General features: G+C 34.6%; 1 protein-coding gene across 2 annotated transcripts; it reads right to left on the reverse strand.

Moving 5' to 3' along the window:
- Positions 1 to 17037: 17037 nt before the first annotated feature.
- LOC136226680 (F-box protein At1g10780) lies at positions 17038 to 19763 on the reverse strand. Of its 2 annotated transcripts, none has more exons than XM_066015300.1 (4): positions 19530 to 19763; positions 17999 to 18744; positions 17600 to 17880; positions 17038 to 17515 (listed from the first exon to the last, which is right to left on the reverse strand). In XM_066015300.1, exons 2-4 carry the CDS (start codon positions 18738 to 18740, stop codon positions 17279 to 17281), a joined length of 1260 nt encoding a protein of 419 aa, XP_065871372.1. In that variant the 5' UTR covers positions 18741 to 18744; positions 19530 to 19763; the 3' UTR covers positions 17038 to 17278. The 2 variants fall into 2 exon arrangements, with proteins under 2 accessions (XP_065871372.1, XP_065871371.1); XM_066015299.1 differs by having other exon boundaries at positions 17039 to 17515; positions 17999 to 18741.
- Positions 19764 to 22117: the final 2354 nt, after the last annotated feature.

Raw genomic sequence — 22117 nt, forward strand, 5'->3', positions numbered from 1 at the left:
TATTTATGGATGATTTGAATATTATTGGAACTCCTGAAGAGATTTCAAAAGTTGTGGATTATTTGTAAAAAGGAATTTGAGATGAAAGATATTGAAAAGATAAAATTTTATCTCGGCTTACAAATTGATCACCTAGAAAATGGAATTTGTATTCACCAATCGACTTACATATAAAATATCCTTAAATCATTATACATGGAAAAATCACATCAATTGAGTAGCCCACTGGTTGTTCGATCACTTGAATTAAAGAAAGATCCTTTCTGACCTCAAGAATATACGAAATGCATTCTTGGTTGTGAAGTACCATATCTTAGTGAAATAGGTGCACTGATATATATTGCTAACAATACAAGGCTCGATTTTGCTTTTTTCTGTCAATTTTTTTTATCCAGATATAGCTTCTACACCTACACGAAGGCATTGGAATGAAATTAAGCATATATTCCGCTATCTTCAAGGAACTATTAATATGGGTTTATTTTATGCATATGAATCTAAACCTAAATTGGTTGGATATTCGGATGTGAGTTACTTATCTGATCTGCCTAAAGTTCGATCACAAACATGTTATTTATTCACATATGGAATTAAATCTAAATCTTGGCGATGAAGCAAACTATTACATCTACTTCTTCAAATCATACTGAGTTAATAGTCATTCATGATGCAAGTCGAGAATGTGTTTGGCTAATATCATGTGGTAGATCATCAAATAAAAGAACTCTAACTACAATATATGAAGATAATGCGACTTGCATTGCTCAACTGAAGGAATGTTACATTAAGGGATACATAATAAAGCACATTTCACCAAAAAAAATCTTTACTCGCGATCTTCAAAAGAATGTCGATATCAATATTCAACAAATTCGATCAAGTTACAATCTGGTAGATTTATTCACAAAGGCATTACATTCTACAACTTTTAAGAAGCTAGTTTATAGTATTGGAATGCGTTGTCTTAGAATTCTTCAGTAATATTGCGAACACGGTTTTTAACGAGGCAGTGCCCCATTTGCATATGATGTTATAAAATAATTATAATTATGTTAATAATTATGCTTATTACATCATTTGCTCTCTGAATTTGTCCAAAAAGCTTCATTGACCCCTGAACTTTCAAAGTTTCCTGATAGCCCCCTCAACTTGCATAAAAGGTTCAGTTAGCCTCCTGAATTTGTGTAAAATATAATCAATTAATCACGCAATTGCAAAAAAAAAGTAAGTTAAATGCGAAAGATGAATCGCACGCGTCTTAAAAAAATCAAACTACCAACTTCGGAGTATGCGATTCTAATATGAGAGAAGATAAATTTTACAGTTAAGTAAGTAAGAACTTCCTTTTTAATCTATTGAATTATATAATAACATTCTAAGGAGTGTGCAATACATATTTCACATGCAGCTTACTTTTTTTTTGCAAACGAATCATTAATTTATTATATTTTACGCAAGTTTAGGGGACTAACTAAACATTTATGCAAGTTGAGGGGGCTATAAGGATACTTTGAAAGTTAGAACCATGTATTAATTATGCACATGTAGTGATTAAGGATAAATACAGTTAGAACCATTCATTTTATAAAGGGAAAATTACAAAATTGGGTCAAATGAGAGATCCATTTACATATTTAACCCACTTACTCAACATACTACATATCTAGACTATGTTTGTGTGACTTTCCCAAAATACCCTTACCTTTTCATCTCCCCCCTTCCCCGTGCTGGTTACGCAAACGTTGCTCTTCCCCAAATGATTCCTCGACGTTTGATCTTCCTCTCTTCCTTTAAATTTCACGAAATCTGCACCATTTCTCCACATCACCATGTATTTCTCTTCCTTCTCTCTTCATCTCTTGATTCTTCATCTTCCTAATCCTAGAAAATGAAGCCATGGTTCTTCATCTTCCTGTTCCTACTTGTTCTTTGGTTTCTTTCTTCTTGTGACCATCGAAAAAATGGTTATTCTACGTTATTGTCATCATTTTTCCCAGTTTATCATATTGTTATTGTCGATTTTAAGGGTGAAAGATGCGAAAAATATAAGTATCTACTGTTTTCTCTGCGTTTTCCCAGAAAATCACTTTGCGTAGTCGATGATTTCGTGAAGATCTGCGATGAGAAAGAGCCTAAAACATGACGATCTACTTAACGAATCAATTATTTCGTGAAGTCTACGAGTAGAAAAGTTCATGATTTCACTCGCAGACTTCGCGAAAGCATCAATATGCGATGTAGATCGTCACGTTTTAGACCTCCCAGACTTCGCGAAAGCATCGATTTGCTAAGTAAAATCATCCTCTTCCCTACACATTTATATTCGCATGCTTCGCTAATCCTCATTTCGCAAAGCCAAATCGTCCTTTTTTTTGCCTAACACGATTGATTTTTTCTGAAGGTGGTTGAATACATAACATCCCTTTCTGGAAGGCGGCATGCTGGGGTGCAGGAGAGATGGCTTTACTTCCTGTACAAGAAGAAATTTCCCTCAAGATTAGCCACATTCACTTTAAAATGATTCGTTAGGAGAGATTGTGCCAATCTTGGTGTGCACCATGGGAAACGTCCATCCCAAAAAGTCCGGACTTTCATTTATCATCCCAAAAAGTCTGTACTTCCAGTCCAGGAAGAAATTTCTGTCCAGATTCGCCAGGTTCACTTTGAAGTGATTTGTTAGAAATTTATTGTGGCAATCTTGTAAATTTTGATAATGTTATGATTTTAATGTTAGAACCCTTGTTGTTTGGTTTTTTTTTATATACCACTTCACGAATATTCTTAAAAACACGTCCAGATTTCGCATATGCGGATTAAAATCATCAACTAAACCAAACATAAGCTTCACATACGTCGCGAAAGCATTGATTCGCGAAGTCAGACGGGAGGGAGACAGTTGCGCCATAAAATTACAAACATATTGAGGGTATCTTGAGAAAGTCACACAAACATAGTCTAGATATATAGTATATTGAGTAAGTGGGTTAAATATGTAAATAAGTCTTCCATTTGATCCAATTTTATAAAGTGAATTACTATACCTAGCCATTGATTCCCACACATAGCCTCGGAAATAGACCAAAATACCCTTTGCACAAATTTGAAAAATCTCAAAACCGCTCAAACACCCTAAAGTCTCTTCGATCAAATCCAGACTAATTTCTCAACGAAAACATGGATCGTGGGAGCGGCGGACGAGGAAAAGCACTACTTGTACGAAATCCGGACTAATTTTGTTGATTTTTGGGTCTGTTTGCAAATTGGTGGATGTTGAGCGATTTCCGCAAGTGCACAGTATACGCTTGTAGTAATAAAAGATATCGAACCCACAGGGAACGCTTTTTAACGAAAACTTATTTTGAATCAGTTAGATTTACTTTTAAGGTTTATAATATGGAAAATCGTTTAATTGGATTTGGTTTTGAAATTGCTAGAATAAGAATTAGATTAGAGTATAACAAATGTTAGAAATCACTTCTGATTTAGGGATAAATTTACAAAACAGAAACGTTTAGTTCTTTAGAAAAGTAACAAATGTATTCGTTTGCATTAAGCAAAGAAAACAACTTTAAACTTTGCATAAATTATAACAATGAAATAAACGTCGATTCCTCTAATTTTAAGGCTTTGAACTGCAATCAATCCTCCTACGGTCGGGTTAGATTGCTACCTTAACCAAATTGATACTCTACTGATGATATCAATTTGCCTAAGTGTTCAACAAAGTTTCCTTGTAAAGATTTTGAATTCAACTACGTTTTAATGAAAACACCAGAACTCACTTCGGATCATTTACCAAAGTGCTACATAAAAATCTATCGAATAGAATGGACTTTATTAGATGAAATATGAATTTGATACAAGTTTACAGAGAACAAGAAGCATGGAAACTTTCGACGACTTGCAAGTGAACGGGTTGTCAATCCTTTCCTTGGGTTTCGTTAGAGTTTGTCAGACTCCGGGGCGGATCCTCTACTAAATCTTCTCGTTGTAACTTCGTAATAGAGATACGGTCGGCTACTACCAAAATGTAAACTAATATGAACAAATCTAAACGCTACTGTGTTTGTAATTATTTAATAAACAATGTGTGTACACCATGTTGCTTTTTACAGAATCGAACTTCTAATCTCTGACTCATTTCTGAGTCAGAGTTTCTGCATAACTCATGCACTAATCTTAAAATCTAACTCTCTCTTCATTATATCTTTCAACTCTCAATCAACTCTTTATTTATAGATGTTGAAGAGTCGTGATTGAAGTGTCGTGTCCGTTGTGAAGGATCGTATCCGTTGTGAAGAGACGTTTCTATCCACCCGAACGAATGTGTTTCTTGGAATTTAAACATGTGTATGTTGTGCTTGGCAGAATTTCTGATCTTACCGAGAATGGAAATTCTCGGCCGAGAATGGGGAAGTGATTTTTGGTCTTCGGAACACAAAGGAGAAGATGCCTGGAAAAGGCGTGTCGCGACCGAGAATTTGGGATTCTCGGTCGCGGCCCACAATTCTCTACTGAGAATTTTGGATTCTCTCCCATTTCTGACTTCGTTCTTGTCTTCCTTGTATCGGTGTGTTGATTTCTTCGTCTTTTGGCTCCTAACTTAAGGTATTTCCTTTGTTTTTTATCTCTTTTCGTTCCTATTTGGATTTTACCAAATATTTAGGTACCTTACAAGAAAGAAACATATTCGGAAATAAAAGTATTCTAAACAGGTATAAATAGCATAAATTCGTAGCAAAACTGATGTAAATACTAATGATATTTTAGGTATATTTTGGGCTTAACAAATCTCCACACTTAATCTTTTGCTAGTCCCGAGCAAAATTTCACTGAATTTATTCTTTAACTAATCTCTTTATAAAAATAAAACATATATCTCTGTATTTACTTTTTAAATTAGTTAAGCCGAAAAGACTAACTTCGCATGGCAAATTTATACGCAAAATATCAAACTAACTTAGTATAAATACGATATATCATTCGTCTTGTATTTTCAATTTTGAATTGAAGTATTCGGGACGATATAAGCACGCATGTTATTGAGTCTTTCGCCTCAAGGCATTTCAAAGCACAAAATTTCATTTCCCAAACCTAAACTAATATATGAGATATATTAAATGAATAAGTACTTAGGTTAATCTAATTTGCTTAGCTACGCCCGAGTTGCTTAGCTACGCCCGAGATAAGGGCGGTCTTGATCGTAACCTTATACGTATTTTTATTGCTTAGTGTTCGTTTAAGCGGTACCGGTCATGCCATGGGTGGACGCAATCGTTACTTTAAACTTAAACACGCTTAATTTTTGTTTTTAAACGTTCCTTCCATACCTTGATTGTGATAAGGTTGGTCTTAATCGTGGCTAAAAGTAAACGGTACTTAATTTTCTTCCCTTTCATACCTCGATTGTGATAAGGTTGGTCTCAATCATGGCCAAAACTTAAGAATTCAACTAATTGATTAATTAATATGAACTATAAAATTGAAATTGTAACTTGGGAAAAAGAAAGATAGCACATTCATCCTATATTGACTTAAAATTCAACATGTATTATGGCTAAAGTTTCCTTAAAAACTTCAATTGGTGTTAATGTAAGACGAAATCAAACCGAGCTAAAATTGTTAGTTCGATTTAATGCCTATAAACCTAATTGAAAATTTAAAATAAGACTTATTGTATCATGAATTTCATGATATAAAATAGAGATTTAAAATAAAGAATTTATTACTTAAATACATTCACTCGAGACAATTTTATTTAAAATCGTATCGGAGATTTATGAAAAATTTGAAAAATAATGCCCGTATAGAAATATTATTTCTAACGATAATGATAACCTAAAAATAATCATAAGTTAAAATATTTTAAACATATGAAAAATAATGGTTATGAAAAATAATGTTAAAATAAATTGTGTTGCAATATATGTTGCATTTGCATAAAACAAGTGTTGCATTTGCATAAAACAAGTGTTGCATAAAAGTTTATTGCTATGTATTTATGTTTATATAAATGTTATTCATTCTTATTTGTTGCATTTATTCGTACTAAAAATAAAATGATATATGCAATATCTCCTCCCACACTTAAATTGGACCATGTCCTCATTGATGCAAAAATTGATAAAACACGAAAAATTGGACGAAATAAATCATACGAAAAGAAAATAGATAAATATGAAATGGATTTTATCCAACATAAATAGAATTTGAAATTTTACCAAACGTAAGCAAAAATAACATAAGAGATAAATGAGTTGAGAAAGGATAAGATAAAACCTATTCTTGGGAAGGTGAACCCGGTGGAGAAGGCGTAGGCACGACGCCTCGACGATGGAAAAATGATAACAACCGGTGTCATGTTGACGTATGATCTCTTCTCAAAGTATGGATATAAGCATCCACCTTGTTTAATCGTGAACTCATCTCTTGATTATTCTCCATAATAGCATCGAACCGCAAATTCATTTGCCGGTTGTGGGTATTTATTTGGTTCAAAATTCGTTGCAAATTAACTTGATCATCAACATTGTGCGCTTCTTCAACAAGCTCTTGTGCTTGTGTTTCAACATGCTCCTCTTCCTTACCATTATCAGCATCATGATCATCATGCATATCGTCATCCTCACCAAAATGTGTCTGCTCATTACCATCCTCTTTAATACCAGTATAATGTGAACTTGGAATCCAACATCGAACTTGCAAAATTAACCAACATTGGCTAACCATTAAATGAATGTGTAAAATTGTTGCATAATCCAACATCGGAAAATAATTAGGAGTAAGTGATTGAAAACTACTCCATAATACATGTAGCATCCAAAACAATACCCGTAATCAAAGTACGCATAGTAATCTGCTTATTAGTTGAAATGGAAGCATGGTTAAAAATTATCAAAAAATAGTCCAATCCTATCTACTACGAAATCCTTGAAGATGTAATCCAAAATTAACAAACAAAGCCGGACTTCGAATCCTGATCTTATAAATTTATCTAATCTAGGCAAAATATGTCCAAACCATATTGGTTTGAAAATTGATGGCTTAACAATAAATTATTTTGTATGATATCCAAACCAAATACTCATCTCGTCATCCCCAACTTCATAAATTGGAACCTAATTCCTAAATGTAATCCTCGCATTCCATTTTAGCATGGGAAAGAGTAATCTTCTTATGTCTAGGCATTTGGAGGGTTAGGCTATGGAGGTTATGGTTGGGAAAGAAGTATATTGGGTAGGTAAAAATTTGGTAAAAGTAAAGGTGATATGGTGTGGAATTAATTGTACTGGGAAGAGTTTGGATTGTGTAATTGACAAAATTAGGAGGTGATATTGGGTTTGTGTAAGGGATAGGTATATATAGATATGAATTTAGGTGTTTAGGAGTTTAGCGTAGGAATAGGAAAAAGGGTAATTTGTGTGCAAAATTCGAATCTCCCCCTGTCTACAGGTCGCGTGTCGTGAATAAAAAAACTCCGTTTTGATAAAATTCATGTGCAAATATGTCCTATAAATGAAAACATGTATACCTGAAACTTAAAAACACAAAATAAAACATTAAATTCAAGGTAAATCAAAGGTTTATCCTTAGTAAATTGGAGTAATGAAACAAATAAATGTCTTAAACAGATTTAATGTAGAATCAATGTTCATTAGTTCACATAAGTTGAATGAATTAAGCATTTGAATCGAAATTAATCTTCTAAGAGGTAAAAACAAATGTACATTAACGGAAGTTCAATTAGTCACCAATTCATGGTAAAACTTAAATATTAAAACTTAAGCAGATGATATAAATTTCATACAGATTCATATGAAAAGATATATGTACTGATACATGTTAATAATTAGCAATGTTAACATAAATGAATCAAAAACTAAAAAGTAAACTTGATGATTTAATTTAAAATAAAAATTCACTATCATGTTCAATAGTTAATAAGGATTATAACTTATTAGCATTAGAGTGATTCATACAGATTCATGTGCTAATAGTGTATAAATCTGAACATACAAAAATCAGAACGAAAAATTAAAAGTATGAAATGAAATGAAGTTTTATTGCATAACACATATTTACATAAATGAACAAGAACATATGTACAAGAAAAATTAAAAATAAACCTATATACAAAAACAAACAAATGAAAATTAAACAAATCAAATTATTAATCACTTATTCATATTAAATCTGAAGCATTGAAACTTATGCAGATTAATGAAATGATATACAGATTCACTTTAACATCATATACACATTCATGTTTGAAGGTTATACAGTTCCATTTTAATATTATATACAAATTCATGTTAAAAGTTATACTATTTTATTTTAAACTTAGATTTGGATGTATTCGTATAACTTGTATGGTTAACGGATATTAAGCAAAAAGAATCAAAGAATCAAACTTGATCGTTTTATTAAAAAAATAGAAGTCATATATACAAATAACATAAAGAACATACATATATAAAAATGAAAACAAACCTATGTACAAATTATACACTCAATGTAAAATCAAACAGAACAAAACAAATTAAACTAAATTCTCATCCCTTTGAATTGGGATACGCATAGCCCGGATAACGATCAATCTTTGCTTGCACGAAGATCTGTCTTTCTTCCGCAGAAAGAAATCGTCGGCCAACTCGGAAAATTCTCTGGACAAATCCCTCAGGAATTCATAGTCAAGGATAGGGAATGGTTCTTTATCAGTCCATGGAACCGAAATAATGTGTTTGGTTCCTAAAATAATTTCACATATTATATTCCCGTATCCAATTTTTCTGTCCATGGAACATGAAGCGGCAACTAATCCCTCCATTAAGATTTTTGAGGAATGAATGGTGATGCCTTGAAATATGTCTCCTAACATATACATTCCTTCATCATGATTAGAAATAGGAAATGATTCTCCAAATTCAGAAGCTATACATTCCTTCATCATGTTTGGTGAATAAAGAAAAAAAAATGTGTCTGTAACTTTTTGGAAAAAGTTCGAATAATTGAGAAGAAATCAGAATGGTCTGATAGAGATGAAAAGAAATGGGAAGTAAAAGAGTTCTGATCCTCTCTAATTATTTATAATTAATCCATGACAAATCAATGTGTCCGTTGGGATTAAAAAGGTGTAAATTCACACCATTTGAACATAAAGGATCTTAATTTTTCGTAATATTCAGCAATGGTGCATGAACTGAAGAAGAAAAGAAAGAATAATGGCCTGATACCGCCCGTGTCGCGATCGTGAATGGCGATTCTCGGTCGCGACAAGTCATTTTCAGAGAGAAAATCTCTCTAAAAATTTCATGATTTCGCTGAAGTTACCGAGAATTTCGATTCTCGGTAAGTTCAGAAATTTTTTTTTTCCTCCTTTCCCTTGAAATTTTGGAATCCTGAATTCTCAACTGAGAATTCATATTCTCGGTAAGTTCAGAAATTTCTACAAGGCTGAAAAACCAAAAATCTCAGTTGAGAATTAGAATTCTCAGTAAGTTCAAAATTCCTCAAAACATCAAACAAAAGTCACAGTAGAGATTTTAATAAACTCTATACAAACAGAAACTTAAATTTTGTGTAACTTTTAATTCAATTGAGATTTTTTAAATCTAAAGACACTTTCCTCATTAATTACAAATATTTAAGATACATAGCATATCTTGAATATCTTTCAATGAAATTTTTTATTTCTAATCGAATTATTACTTCTAAACTAAAGACTAATGTATAAACTAAACTAAAACGAAATGTAAGAAAAATATGAAAAACAAAAAAAAAACTAAAAAAAAATGTGATAATCCTTAAGAATTCTCAAGGAGAATCAAAAATCATGGACAAAATCAATTACCTAGACCGGTTTTAAATAATGGTCCTGTCCATTTAACTTATCTGGGAATAATTTCAAGCGGAAATAAAAGAAAGTAGAACTGTACCCCCAACTTTGAAATTATCATTATATTTTTTTTTCTCTTTTTTTTCTTTCTTTTTTTAGCGCTTTCTTTTTTTAGCGTTTTCTCAGTTTAAGGATCTAATGATTTCGGTTGAATGTCCGAACTTCTAGTTCTGGCCACGAATAAAAACTACGTGCATGAACTGAAACTGTTGAAACTATGGTAAAAGTATACAATCCCTTCCTGGCGGATAAGATAATTTCATCGACTGTATTCCTCATTTCCGTTTTTTTGATATATCTGTCTGAGAAGAGTTGATCAGCTGTTCTTTAGAGAGATAAATGTAGGTGTTTTAAGGAAGTGATATGAATAAAGATAAAGAAATTATTTGGTTTTAATGTAGGGTTTGAATAAATTTGTTCACAAGGAGAAATGATGTTTTTGGTGAAGGGTTAAGTGTATAGAAAAGAGGTAAAGGTGTTTGGGAAAAGGTAAATTTTTTTTTTTTTTTGGAAAAATTATATCTGTCACGTCTGACATCCTGTTTCAAAAATCTTCTTTCCCTTCTGATGTATTTTCTAGCCAAATTTCTTTTCTGTAGACTCCTTCTGTGAATTTCATTGATAATCAAATCTTCAGTTTATCTCTGAAAAAAAACTTGCATTTTTTTATCTGCAAACATCTAATTGCAAACGTTAAATAACAACGAGGATTTAGTCCTAGCGACCATCCTCAATAATAAAAACTAGAAAATAAATAAATAAATGTATTATAACCAAGGTTCGAAATAAAACACGAAAAACATAAATTTTTGTTAAAAATTTTGGCGTTCCCCGGCAACGGCGCCAAAAACTTGTTGAGTGATTTCCGCAAGTGCACGGTATACGCTTGTAGTAATAAAAGATATAGAACCCACAAGGAACGCTTTTTAATGAAAACTTATTTTGAATCAGATAGATTTACTTTTAAGGTTTATAATATGGAAAATCGTTTAGTTGGATTTGGTTTTGAAATTGCTAGAATAAGAATTAGATTAGAGTATAACAAATGTTAGAAATCACTTCTGATTTAGGGATAAATTTACAAAACAGAAACGTTTAGTTCTTTAGAAAAGTAACAAATGTATTCGTTTGCATTAAGCAAAGAAAACAACTTTAAACTTTGCATAAATTATAACAATGAAATAAACGTCGATTCCTCTAATTTTAAGGCTTTGAACTGCAGTCAATCCTCCTATGGTCGGGTTAGATTGCTACCTTAACTAAATTGATACTCTACTGATGATATCAATTTCCCTAAGTGTTCAACAAAGTTTCCTTATAAAGATTTTGAATTCAACTACGTTTTAATGAAAACACCAGAACTCACTTCGGATCATTTACCAAAGTGCTACATAAAAATCTATCGAATAGAATGGACTTTATTAGATGAAATATGAATTTGATACAAGTTTACAGAGAACAAGAAGCATGGAAACTTTCGATGACTTACAAGTGAACGGGTTGTCAATCCTTTCCTTGGGTTTCGTTAGAGTTTGTCAGACTCCGGGGTGGATCCTCTACTAAATCTTCTCGTTGTAACTTCGTAATAGAGATACGGTCGGCTACTACCAAAATGTAAACTAATATGAACAAATCTAAACGCTACTGTATTTGTAATTATTTAATAAACAATGTGTGTACACCATGTTGCTTTTTACAGAATCGAACTTCTAATCTCTGACTCATTTCTGAGTCAGAGTTTCTGCATAACTCATGCACTAATCTTAAAATCTAACTCTCTCTTCATTATATCTTTCAACTCTCAATCAACTCTTTATTTATAGATGTTGAAGAGTCGTGATTGAAGTGTCGTGTCCATTGTGAAGGATCGTATCCGTTGTGAAGAGACGTTTCTATCTACCTGAACGAATGTGTTTCTTGGAATTTAAACATATGTATGTTGTGCTTGGCAGAATTTCTGATCTTACCAAGAATGGAAATTCTCGGCCGAGAATGTGGAAGTGATTTTTGGTCTTCGAAACACAAAGGAGAAGATGCTTGGAAAAGGCGTGTCGCGACCGAGAATTTGGGATTCTCGGTCGCGGCCCACAATTCTCTACCGAGAATTTTGGATTCTCTCCTGAGAATTTGGAATATTCTCCCATTTCTGACTTCGTTCTTGTCTTCCTTGTATCGGTGTGCTGATTTCTTCGTCTTTTGGCTCCTACTTAGGGTATTTCCTTTGTTTTTGATCTCTTTTCGTTCCTATTTGGATTTTACCAAATATTTAGGTACCTTACAAGAAAGAAATATATTCGGAAATAAAAGTATTTTAAACAGGTATAAATAGCATGAATTCATAGCAAAACTGATGTAAATACTAATGATATTTTAGGTATATTTTGGGCTTAACAGTGGAAAACAGAATCGGGGGGTGGGGCGTGAGGCTATCACGCCCGCACCTCTGGTGCGGCGTATGAATATCACGCCGCACCATAGGTGCGGGCATGAGGCTATCATGCCCCCACCTATGGTGCGGCGTGATATTCATACGCCGCACTAGAGGTGCGGGCGTGATAGCCTTCTGCCCTCATCCAAAAACTTGATGGACGAAATGTGTATCGTACAAAACTAAGGGCAAGTGCACCCTATCGTTATCAAGTAAGAGAGTATCGTTCCCACAAGGATTGTGTTTATAGCTATTTATTTTTGTGAATTTCTATTATCTAAGCAATCAAAACTTGAATTGTTTGAGGTACTAAACTAATGAATTTAAAACAATTAAATAAAGCAAACAAAGAAGGGAAATAAAATGAATTTGAATATGATGTAAGTCACTAGAGCAAGGCTTCACCTAACCTAATGTATATAATCCACACTCAATCCTATCCAAGTTCTTAAGTTTTAATCTAGAGACGGTGATTATTTCCTAAAGTAATTAACCAAGCTTTGGTCTAGTCAAGATTAATCCTATTTCACATACAATTATCCTAGCTTTGGCCCAGTCAAGAATAAAGGTATAATGAAAGCATTAAGTTCTCTGAAATAACCCCAAAGTTAAGTCGTGAAACTAAACCCTGAAAAACTGCACCGCATAGACACAGGTCTAAACTATGTAGTTCCATTAATTATCTTAGTGTCGGTCAACCAAATCATTAATTGTAATTTAGCTAAATATTGATCAGATATCTAACTAGGAAATTAAGCTCCATAGTTTAATTCTCTATTTAATAAATTATGAACTTGAAATCGGATTGCAAGTAAATCATCTACTTCGATTAGGATCCGCCATAGCTCTAGCTATGGAGGACTTAGATCATGGTAGATTGAACAAAAATAAGAAATTTAATAGAAAACATAATTAAATAAAAGAAAAGAAAAGATGAAGGAGAATAAACTTTGAAATAGAACTAGAATCAGTTACAAAGGTAGAACGAAAATGAACAAAAAGAAAACTACAAAAAGTCTAAAAGAGAGCTAAAAAAAGATGTGGTGAGACCTGTTTGAATTCGTAGCAAAACTGATGTAAATACTAATGATATTTTAGGTATATTTTGGGCTTAACAGTGGAAAACAGAATCGGGGGGTGGGGCGTGAGGCTATCACGCCCGCACCTCTGGTGCGGCGTATGAATATCACACCGCACCATAGGTGCGGGCGTGATAGCCTTCTGCCCTCATCCATGTGAGGGTGTGATAGCCTCACGTCCGTCCCTCTTTCAGGTATTTTTTTAAAATAAATTTAATTTTGTTTAAATTTTAATTATTGTTATTGTTATTTTTTATTTATTTTTTTTAATAAAGTTGTGCATAATGCACTTATATTAAACAAAGAAAGATTACATTAAAGAGAAAGGAAAACCCTCAACCCACCCCATGTGATTCGAACTCATGACCTCTAGGATCATAGGTAAATTTGTATGTTGTAAATTTTATTTTGTTTAATTATAGTTAAATTTAGTTGTTGTAAATTATATTTTTGTTTAATTTAATTTAGTTTAAATTTTTGTGTTGTAAATTTTATAATGTTAATTATAGGTAAATTTAGTTGTTGTAAATTATATTTTTGTTTAATTTAATTTAGTTTAAATTTTTATGTTGTAAATTTTATAATGTTAATTATAGGTAAATTTAGTTGTTGTAAATTATATTTTGTTAATTTAATTTAGTTTAAATTTTTATGTTATAAATTTTATAATGTTAATTATAGGTAAATTTAGTTGTTGTAAATTATATTTTTGTTTAATTTAATTTAGTGTAAATTTATCAGGAATTTTTATGTGTAGACGTAGCGGGAGACTGCGGGAAAATCTATCCCATCATCAGCTAGGCGTTTAGATATGGACTAGGAGGAGGATACACCACGTCATACGAGACAACGTGGTATTGATGTATCAGGCCGTAGACAGAGAGGGCTTGGGACGCAGCAGGTGCGTGGGGCTTCGATAGAGCAGGTTGTGTTGGATCAGCCTGAGTTTGGGAGAGAGGAGGCAGATTATTCTGAAGACAGAGATCATGGTCTTGATATTGTGGATGAGTATTTCCAGGAGAGAGCCAAGGCACATTGACGGTCGGGATCTGATGGTGATGGTGATGGTGATGATGTTGTGTAGCCGACACAGGGCTCGAGCAGATAGTACAAGTGTGGTTGCTTTGCTAGTACATGTATTATTTATAATTTTAGTATTATTTATAATTTTAATATTATTTAACATTTTAGTATTATTTATAATTTTAGTATTATTTATAATTGAGTATTATTTATTTCAGGGACCAGTAAACGGTCCAAAGCTAATGAGGACCGTAGTTGGATTGTTTCTAGGTCGGTGGATTCCTAGTTTTCTAGGACATGTTGTCTCACGAATGTTGGGAGGGGATCTTCGATCGTATCTGACATGCTACAAAAGATCATTAGCATGTCAGTCATTGGTGGGATGGTTACTCGGTGCGACACCCAAGGTAAGAATAATTTGGTCAATAAATTATTTTGCTTATTATTTTTAACCTAAACCTAAAAAACATTTAGTAATTGTATATGTGTCATGTTTACAGCTGCAGGATATGGTCAGGAGGACTGGGTTATCTCACCTCCCATCCACCATGTTCAAGAACCTGGATGCGCAGCTGATATCTGCGTTTGTGGAGCGGTGACAGCCCGATACGAACTCCTTCCACGTGCCGTTCGGGAAGATGACTATTCTACTGCATGATGTATGGCAGATTCTACGTATCCCGATGCATGGTCAGATGGTCTCCGATTCATACAGTGCTGAGCGGCTGCATGCCATGTGTATGATTATGTCCGGGGTCAGTCAGGAGGTGTTGCTATCGCCAGCCCGACATTACTGAAGTTGTGGAGGTGTTTTTGCTGATGTTGTGGAGAGACTTACCCACAAGGGGGAGGGTCGGGAGGACGGGACTCGAGCCACAGTGTGGATGTGGCTTATGTTAGGATTCACTTTGTTTGTCGACAAGAGTGGCGATAGGATCAGGCCGTCCCATCTCCAGGAGGTTCACGGCGGTGTCAAAGGGGCAGCTGGACTTTCTCACGTTATATCGGCAGCTGTGGACAGCGAGTAGAGGAGAGTGCTCGGGTATTTGCGGATGTTTGACCCTCCTCCATGCGTGAATATATGAGTATTTTCCGGTGTTCCGGTCCCATCGACTACCACTCCAGATCCCAGATGATTCTCCCCGAGCGTGTAGATGGGAGGTAAGGGTTCCAGGCAGGAAGGCCACCCGACTCGAGACCATACGTGCACAGTTGGACCGCATGACGACAGCCGATGTATTATTTAAAATTTTAGTATTATTTATAATATAGTATTAGTTATAATTTTAGGGTTATTTAGTATTTTAGTATTATTTATAATTATAATTTTAGTATTATTTATAATTTTAGTATAGTATTATTTAAAATTTTAGTATTATTTATTTAGTGTAGTATTATTTATAATTTTAGTATTATTTATAGTATATTATTATTTATAATTGAGTATTATTTTTTTTGCAGGTGGCGTGGTTGCCTTATGGTCCAGTCGCCGATGACGATCAGCTACGAGTGTCCTACGCTGGTTGGATACGGTGTAGAGACATTGTTGAGCCGTATATGCTTGATCGAGTCCTACGTCAGGTCGGATATGTTCAACCTATCCTGGCTGAGCATGATACTGCATTCCGGCCATAGAAGTCTATATTGTATAGACTCGCGCATTCATCTGTCACAATTGATGATACCTGGCAGAGATTTTCATCGACTCGTGGCGTTGATCGGATGAGATGTCAGCCAGTTGGATACAATCCCACTGCTTGTGATGCGGGGTACATGGAGTGGTGCAGACGATATTCACATCCTCATCTCCTTCATGCCCATCGGGATGTGCCGGTCCAATATGCTCGCTCCAACAATGAATATGTAAGTTTATTATTATTTTGTTATTTATTATTGGTTTACATACGTTTGTTTTCTAATATTATTTTTTCTGCATTAGGTTAGCCGTTTGTGGCGTATCGCTCAGCGGTCGGTCGCCGGAGAGATATGGATGAGTTTATGGACGAGTAGCGCCGAACGAACTGATTTATGTTGTTATTTACTATAACTTATTTTTTTTAACACTTTTGAAAATATATGTAATATTTTGTGTATATTAATTAATTTTATGTAATATTTTGTGTATATTAATTAATTTTAGTATTAATGTTGTTAATTTTTATTTCTAAAAGGTTAATCCGCAATAAACCGTATAATCCGAGTAATCCGCAATAAACCGTATAAAACATATACTAAATTTATATTTTTTTTCCCTCCCGCCACGTGGGCGTGAGGTTATCACGCCTCACCACAAGGTGAGGCGTGTGATATACACACACCTCAACTTGTGGTGAGGCGTGATTTCCTCAATCCCGCGTGGCGTGAGAGGAAAAAACTCTCCATTTTCCACCCGAAAACCTCAAAGGGTGTTTTCGTCCTTTCACGGGACTAGGGATGGGAAATTGAGGCTATGTTTAACAACACCATTTATAAATCTAATAGTATTAAACAACTTTTTTCATTCCAATTTTAAAAAGAAAAACACAGTTGCAGTCCATCACCTTGTAGGTCCGTAAAACCTAAAAAGGTAGTGATGTGAACAAGCATTCAAGCAGAAGCATATGAGCATATATGTTTGCGCAGAATCAAATTTCTTTTTTTTTTTTTTACTCCAAAATCTAATCCAAATGTTTGGTAGGATTTGACTGAGGGAATCCTACAATTCATCATTTATAAGCATGCTTATGTGTCTAATCATTAAAGAATGACCAAATTTTTAAATAAATGAGTGGTCAAAACTGTTAATCCTTGAAAAAAGAAAAAAAAAAGAATGATGTGAATCAACATCATAAAATTAAGGACTTGAAATAAGTTTTATTCTATTCGAACAATTTTCCTATTCATGCGCTGGAACCTGCAAATCTCATCAAAGAAATCATCAGAACTGCTATGGCTGCTCTTCATCTGAAGAATCCTTATTATCATTGACTTCATACTCTTTCCATATTTCAACAGTGACTCCAGTGTGCTCATTTTCTGTTCTGCATTTAACGGTGATCGGACTGTTACCACAACCTCCTCTAGACAAGGAATTACAAAGCCTGATTCAACCTGCACCAAGTGAAATTACATCTCCATTGTCACTTTGTGAATTCACTATAAGCAGTAATAGGTTTTGAACTTATTGTAACTCACATTTTTCAGGCTGTTCTTCTGGCAGAGAGCAGCAAACATGGCTCCATGAATATCAAACTTTTGTAGCTTGGGATGGCTATTAAAAAATTCAACCAAGTCGATTTCCGGAAAGGGCTGAAGGGCATCAAAATCCCCTGTAAATTCAACCTTCATGTATAGCTGTTTCACCTCACTTGCCAACTGCAGCATTTTGCTTATTGCATCCCAACACCACTGAACACCTCTAACGGACAACACTTCCAAAGCTGCCAGTTTTCCGAAATCTACCATGTATACCCTACCTATAAGCATTAGAACAAATTTATTTACATACGGATTTTTCATACAAGAAGACATCATAGATTCATATGGTTTCTCATTGTTCACAATCGAAAATGAGAACCGAGAAGAGAAGCGTACCAGCATTGTTGGAAATGGTAAGTTTAGTTAAGTAGTTGGTCTCACGAACTCGAATCCAACTACAACCTTGAACCTCCAAGCATTGAAGTTTTGGACAAGTAAGGGTAAGTGAGCAGTTACCCACACCATAGAAGTCCAGCCTACATTGCTCCAGATATGGAAGCTCAATTGAAATAGATCTTACCCCTTCACAGCCAAGAAGCAGCAAATTTTTCAAATTAACACATGCTCCTAAGGCAGCAAGTAATGCAGGATCTTCTAGTCTAGCACCAACTATTTCGAGGCTCTGAAGTTTCAGAAATGCATCCCACTTGGGAGAGTTTACCATCAGAACACCCCATAGCTTCAATGTCTCCAAATTCTTCGCAACATTAATACATTCCAATTTCGAGGGGCTCTCAATGCACGTTTGGCATTCTGCTAGATTGTCCATTCTAAGTTCAAGATGTCTAAGTGATGAACCTGCAAGCAATAGCCATGAGGCAAGGCCTGTGCTTGTGAATGGGCTATATACGACAAGCATTTCTAATTGGACAATGGAAGATATCATCTTCCTCACAATGCTGTCCGGATGATCAATGCCAGTGTGGTTATCGAAGGAGTTCCGAGGGAAATAAAGGCTTTTGAGGTACAGCAAAGAGTCCTTCCATCGCTTGGATACACAGCTACAAACTGCCACATCCTTGGCGTTGTTCATGTGTGACAAAATGTACTGAACAACTGCATCCGGAAGAGACTCCATTCTGCTAACATAACACCCATCAAAACAACTCAATCAGTAACTATATTATCCTAGACAAAATAAGGCTGAATCAAGTTCTAGCAGCAAATACAGCTCTACTTTAAATCTTAGTACTATAATTAGTTTCCTTGCTCTTTATTCTACGTTTGGCTTAGTTACTTCAAGATTCTGAAAAAAGAAACAAGATTTAATAGCCAAAACATCTTTCTTTTTTGAATTGTACAATTCATTTTTCCAATTGAAAGTTTGAAACCTATATAGGGAAATATCTCACTAATGCAATTACTATTAAGATGACAACAAATTCCAAAAACTGATAAAATTTGATAGTTTACTGAACCAATAATGCCAATGTTAGTAATACTAAATCAAAATAAAACCACAATCATAAGTTTCATGACATGCTGTGGCAATAGTTCATAAACCTTTGAAGAATCAAACTTCCAACCAAAATGGCCAATGCAGTTGAATTCACTCAAATCAATGAAATCCCAACAAATTCAACCAAGAGCCCATATGCCCAACCCATAAATTCAATCGTTTAAAATAAAAAGTTTCAAATAGAGCAGAAAAACTAAAATTGACGGAAACCCAAATGAATTCAAGAACTATGAATCTAAAAATTGACCCAACTAAATTGAATAAAGTGTATTGCCCATATACATATATCTACCTATAGGTTCAACCCCACAAACTGAATCTGAGTGAATAGTACAAGCATCGATTATATATATAAACACAAACGAAACGAAAAAGAAATGGAAGGGAAAGGTAGGAGAGAGAGCTTACAATTAAGAATAAGAATGAGGGATAAATGATTAGATCTGAACTAAAAGGGTGATGCAATAGAAGTATAAATCTTCAAAAAGAAGCGAACCAGAAGAGAAGAGTTCCCCTAATTTATAAATATAGAGAAGGAGGCGCGCTCTCTTGTAAATGGAGGCTTTCAGGGTTTTTTCAAAATTTGAAACCCATATCAAACGGTATAAACCACCTACTTACATTCTAAAATTGCCCGCTTCCCTTTCGAAATTTTGAATTTGGGTTTTTTTTTACCGTTCTTAATTAATTCTACTTTTAAATATTGGAAACAGAAGGAAGTATTCCCTGTGTCGCATCTTCTTCTTAATAACATATGGTCAAGATGAGGTTTAACTTTGTAGAGCCCACCAATCGTATGGTCTAAGTCTATTTTAAGGGTGGTGATGATGATGACCTACAAAGTTGTGAGTGATCCCTCCTCCATAAATGAATCAAGGAGCATATGGGACCGACAGTCCCTGACTCGTATGCAAGTGGAGTCTGCCATAATTGGGACCCACTTAATAACTTGCTTTTTTTCTGTATTATACTAGCAGTAGATAATTAAGAGGGAAAATTACAAAATGTAAGGCCCATTTACATTTTCAGATCCATTATCAACCAACTTACATATATAGATTATGTCCTGAATACTTTCCCGAAATGCCCTTCATATATATATATAAGAACTTATGCATTTCATCCTCTAACATTCACAAAAACTCGAACGACGAACATCAAAAACTCGAACGACGAACATCTTCAACACCACCAATCTTTACATTTCTTCTTCCAACGACTTCCAACCGATTCCAATGGCAAGAACCGGCAAGAAGGTATGTTATTTTGTGGATTTTGATTAGGTTTTAATGCTTCTATTCCTATACTACGGTGATTTTACTTCTCCTGCGATTTAGAAGTAGGGTTTGCAAATTTATTGTGTTTTTTCGTTGGTTCATAACTTCGTTTTGTTAGAATGATACTTACAAATAGTTAAAATCAGTTGCGGCGACCAAACTTTGCAGAATCGACCAATTCACGAATATGAGTTTACTTCGCGAACATCGCAATATGCGAAGTAAACTCATATCCACGAAGCAGTCGAGGCATATGCTATTGTTCCGCATATGCGAATTCGCGAATATTCTTGTCACTTCGCGAATTTCATATTCGCAAAGCTACTATTTACTTGACTAATTTGCTATACTTTATGATTTGGAAGGGTGATCATTCTAAGACTAATTCCAAAAGGAGGAAGAGGACATCAAAGACACCTTTAGGTACCCCTACGCCAAAGGCCTATGACCGTACTTACATACGCTATTGGCAAAACCATAGGGTGGAATGGTCAAAATCAGGACAACCGGATAAGGTGGACTAGGCTACCGGACACTCCACAACAGAGAACAGCATCGAACGATTGCGGGATGCTGGTGTGCATTTTTTCTCAACTTTTAACAGATGGTCGACAGGTGCATGAATTAGACCCAGTGGACGGAGATTTCCTTAGATTACGTGTTGTCCTTGAAATTTTCCATGGCAAACTGTATAAATTTTGAGTCGTATTATTTGTGTTATATATTGTGTCCATTTTGTGTTCTTACAGATTTTTGCTTAACATCATATTCGCAAACACATAAATATGCGAAGTTGTTCATTTATTCGCGTTGTAAATACTTCGCAGTATTCATATTCACGAAGTTAATCATGCATATGCGAAGCACATAGTCTTCGCGAACATACCTCCTGTTCCGCAAACTGGTGTAGTCGCGAAGCCACATGCAATATACGAAGAACTGCAGGTTCACGAACATACCTCCTGCTCCGCAAACACATATATTCGCGAATTCGCATATCCTCACATTCGCGAAGTTGTACATTTATTCGCGAAGTTGTACATTTACTAAAACACATCTTATTTGCTAAACATAATCTCATGTGCTATCTACTGAATTAGTAAACATAATTTTACAAAACATAATAAAGCTTCATTAGAATAATTAATCTCACAAGACATAAGGATACATGTTATTACAAAAACATAAGGATAAAGTTTTCTCTTACAAAAACATAAGGATAAAGTTTGCTCCAACTGCATCAATTGTTCGAAGTCCTAGAACTTCGTGAACTTGCTATTGTACTTGGAGTTTGACTTGTATTTGGCAACGGTTGGTGACAATTCAACCTATTATGCCCGTTATTTCCACATCGGCTACATACCATTGGCAAAGGGTTTTCACCTTGTGACGATCTTCTGTTCTGACTTCTTGGTCGTCCAACTGGGGCAGAACCTCTTACAGGGGGAAGAACATTCCTTGGAGGGTAACAGTTTGTCCACTCCGTCTAGGGTCCGAGTGGGTAGATACACTCTGCGTAAGCTAATCTAACTGCGTTGTTGGTGTAGTATTTATCAACCCATTGGTATGCGTTACTTAGTCGATTCTCACATGCAACTTTACATACATGTTTACAAGGAAATTGAGAAAGTTGCCATTGCCTACACGTGCAAGTACCTGCATTTAAGTCAACAATTCCCCTTTTCCATCGGTCCCCAATCTGAAATGTGTGTTGGTTTA

This window comes from Euphorbia lathyris, chromosome 4, assembly GCF_963576675.1.
Source record: "Euphorbia lathyris chromosome 4, ddEupLath1.1, whole genome shotgun sequence".
NCBI lineage: Eukaryota > Viridiplantae > Streptophyta > Magnoliopsida > Malpighiales > Euphorbiaceae > Euphorbia > Euphorbia lathyris.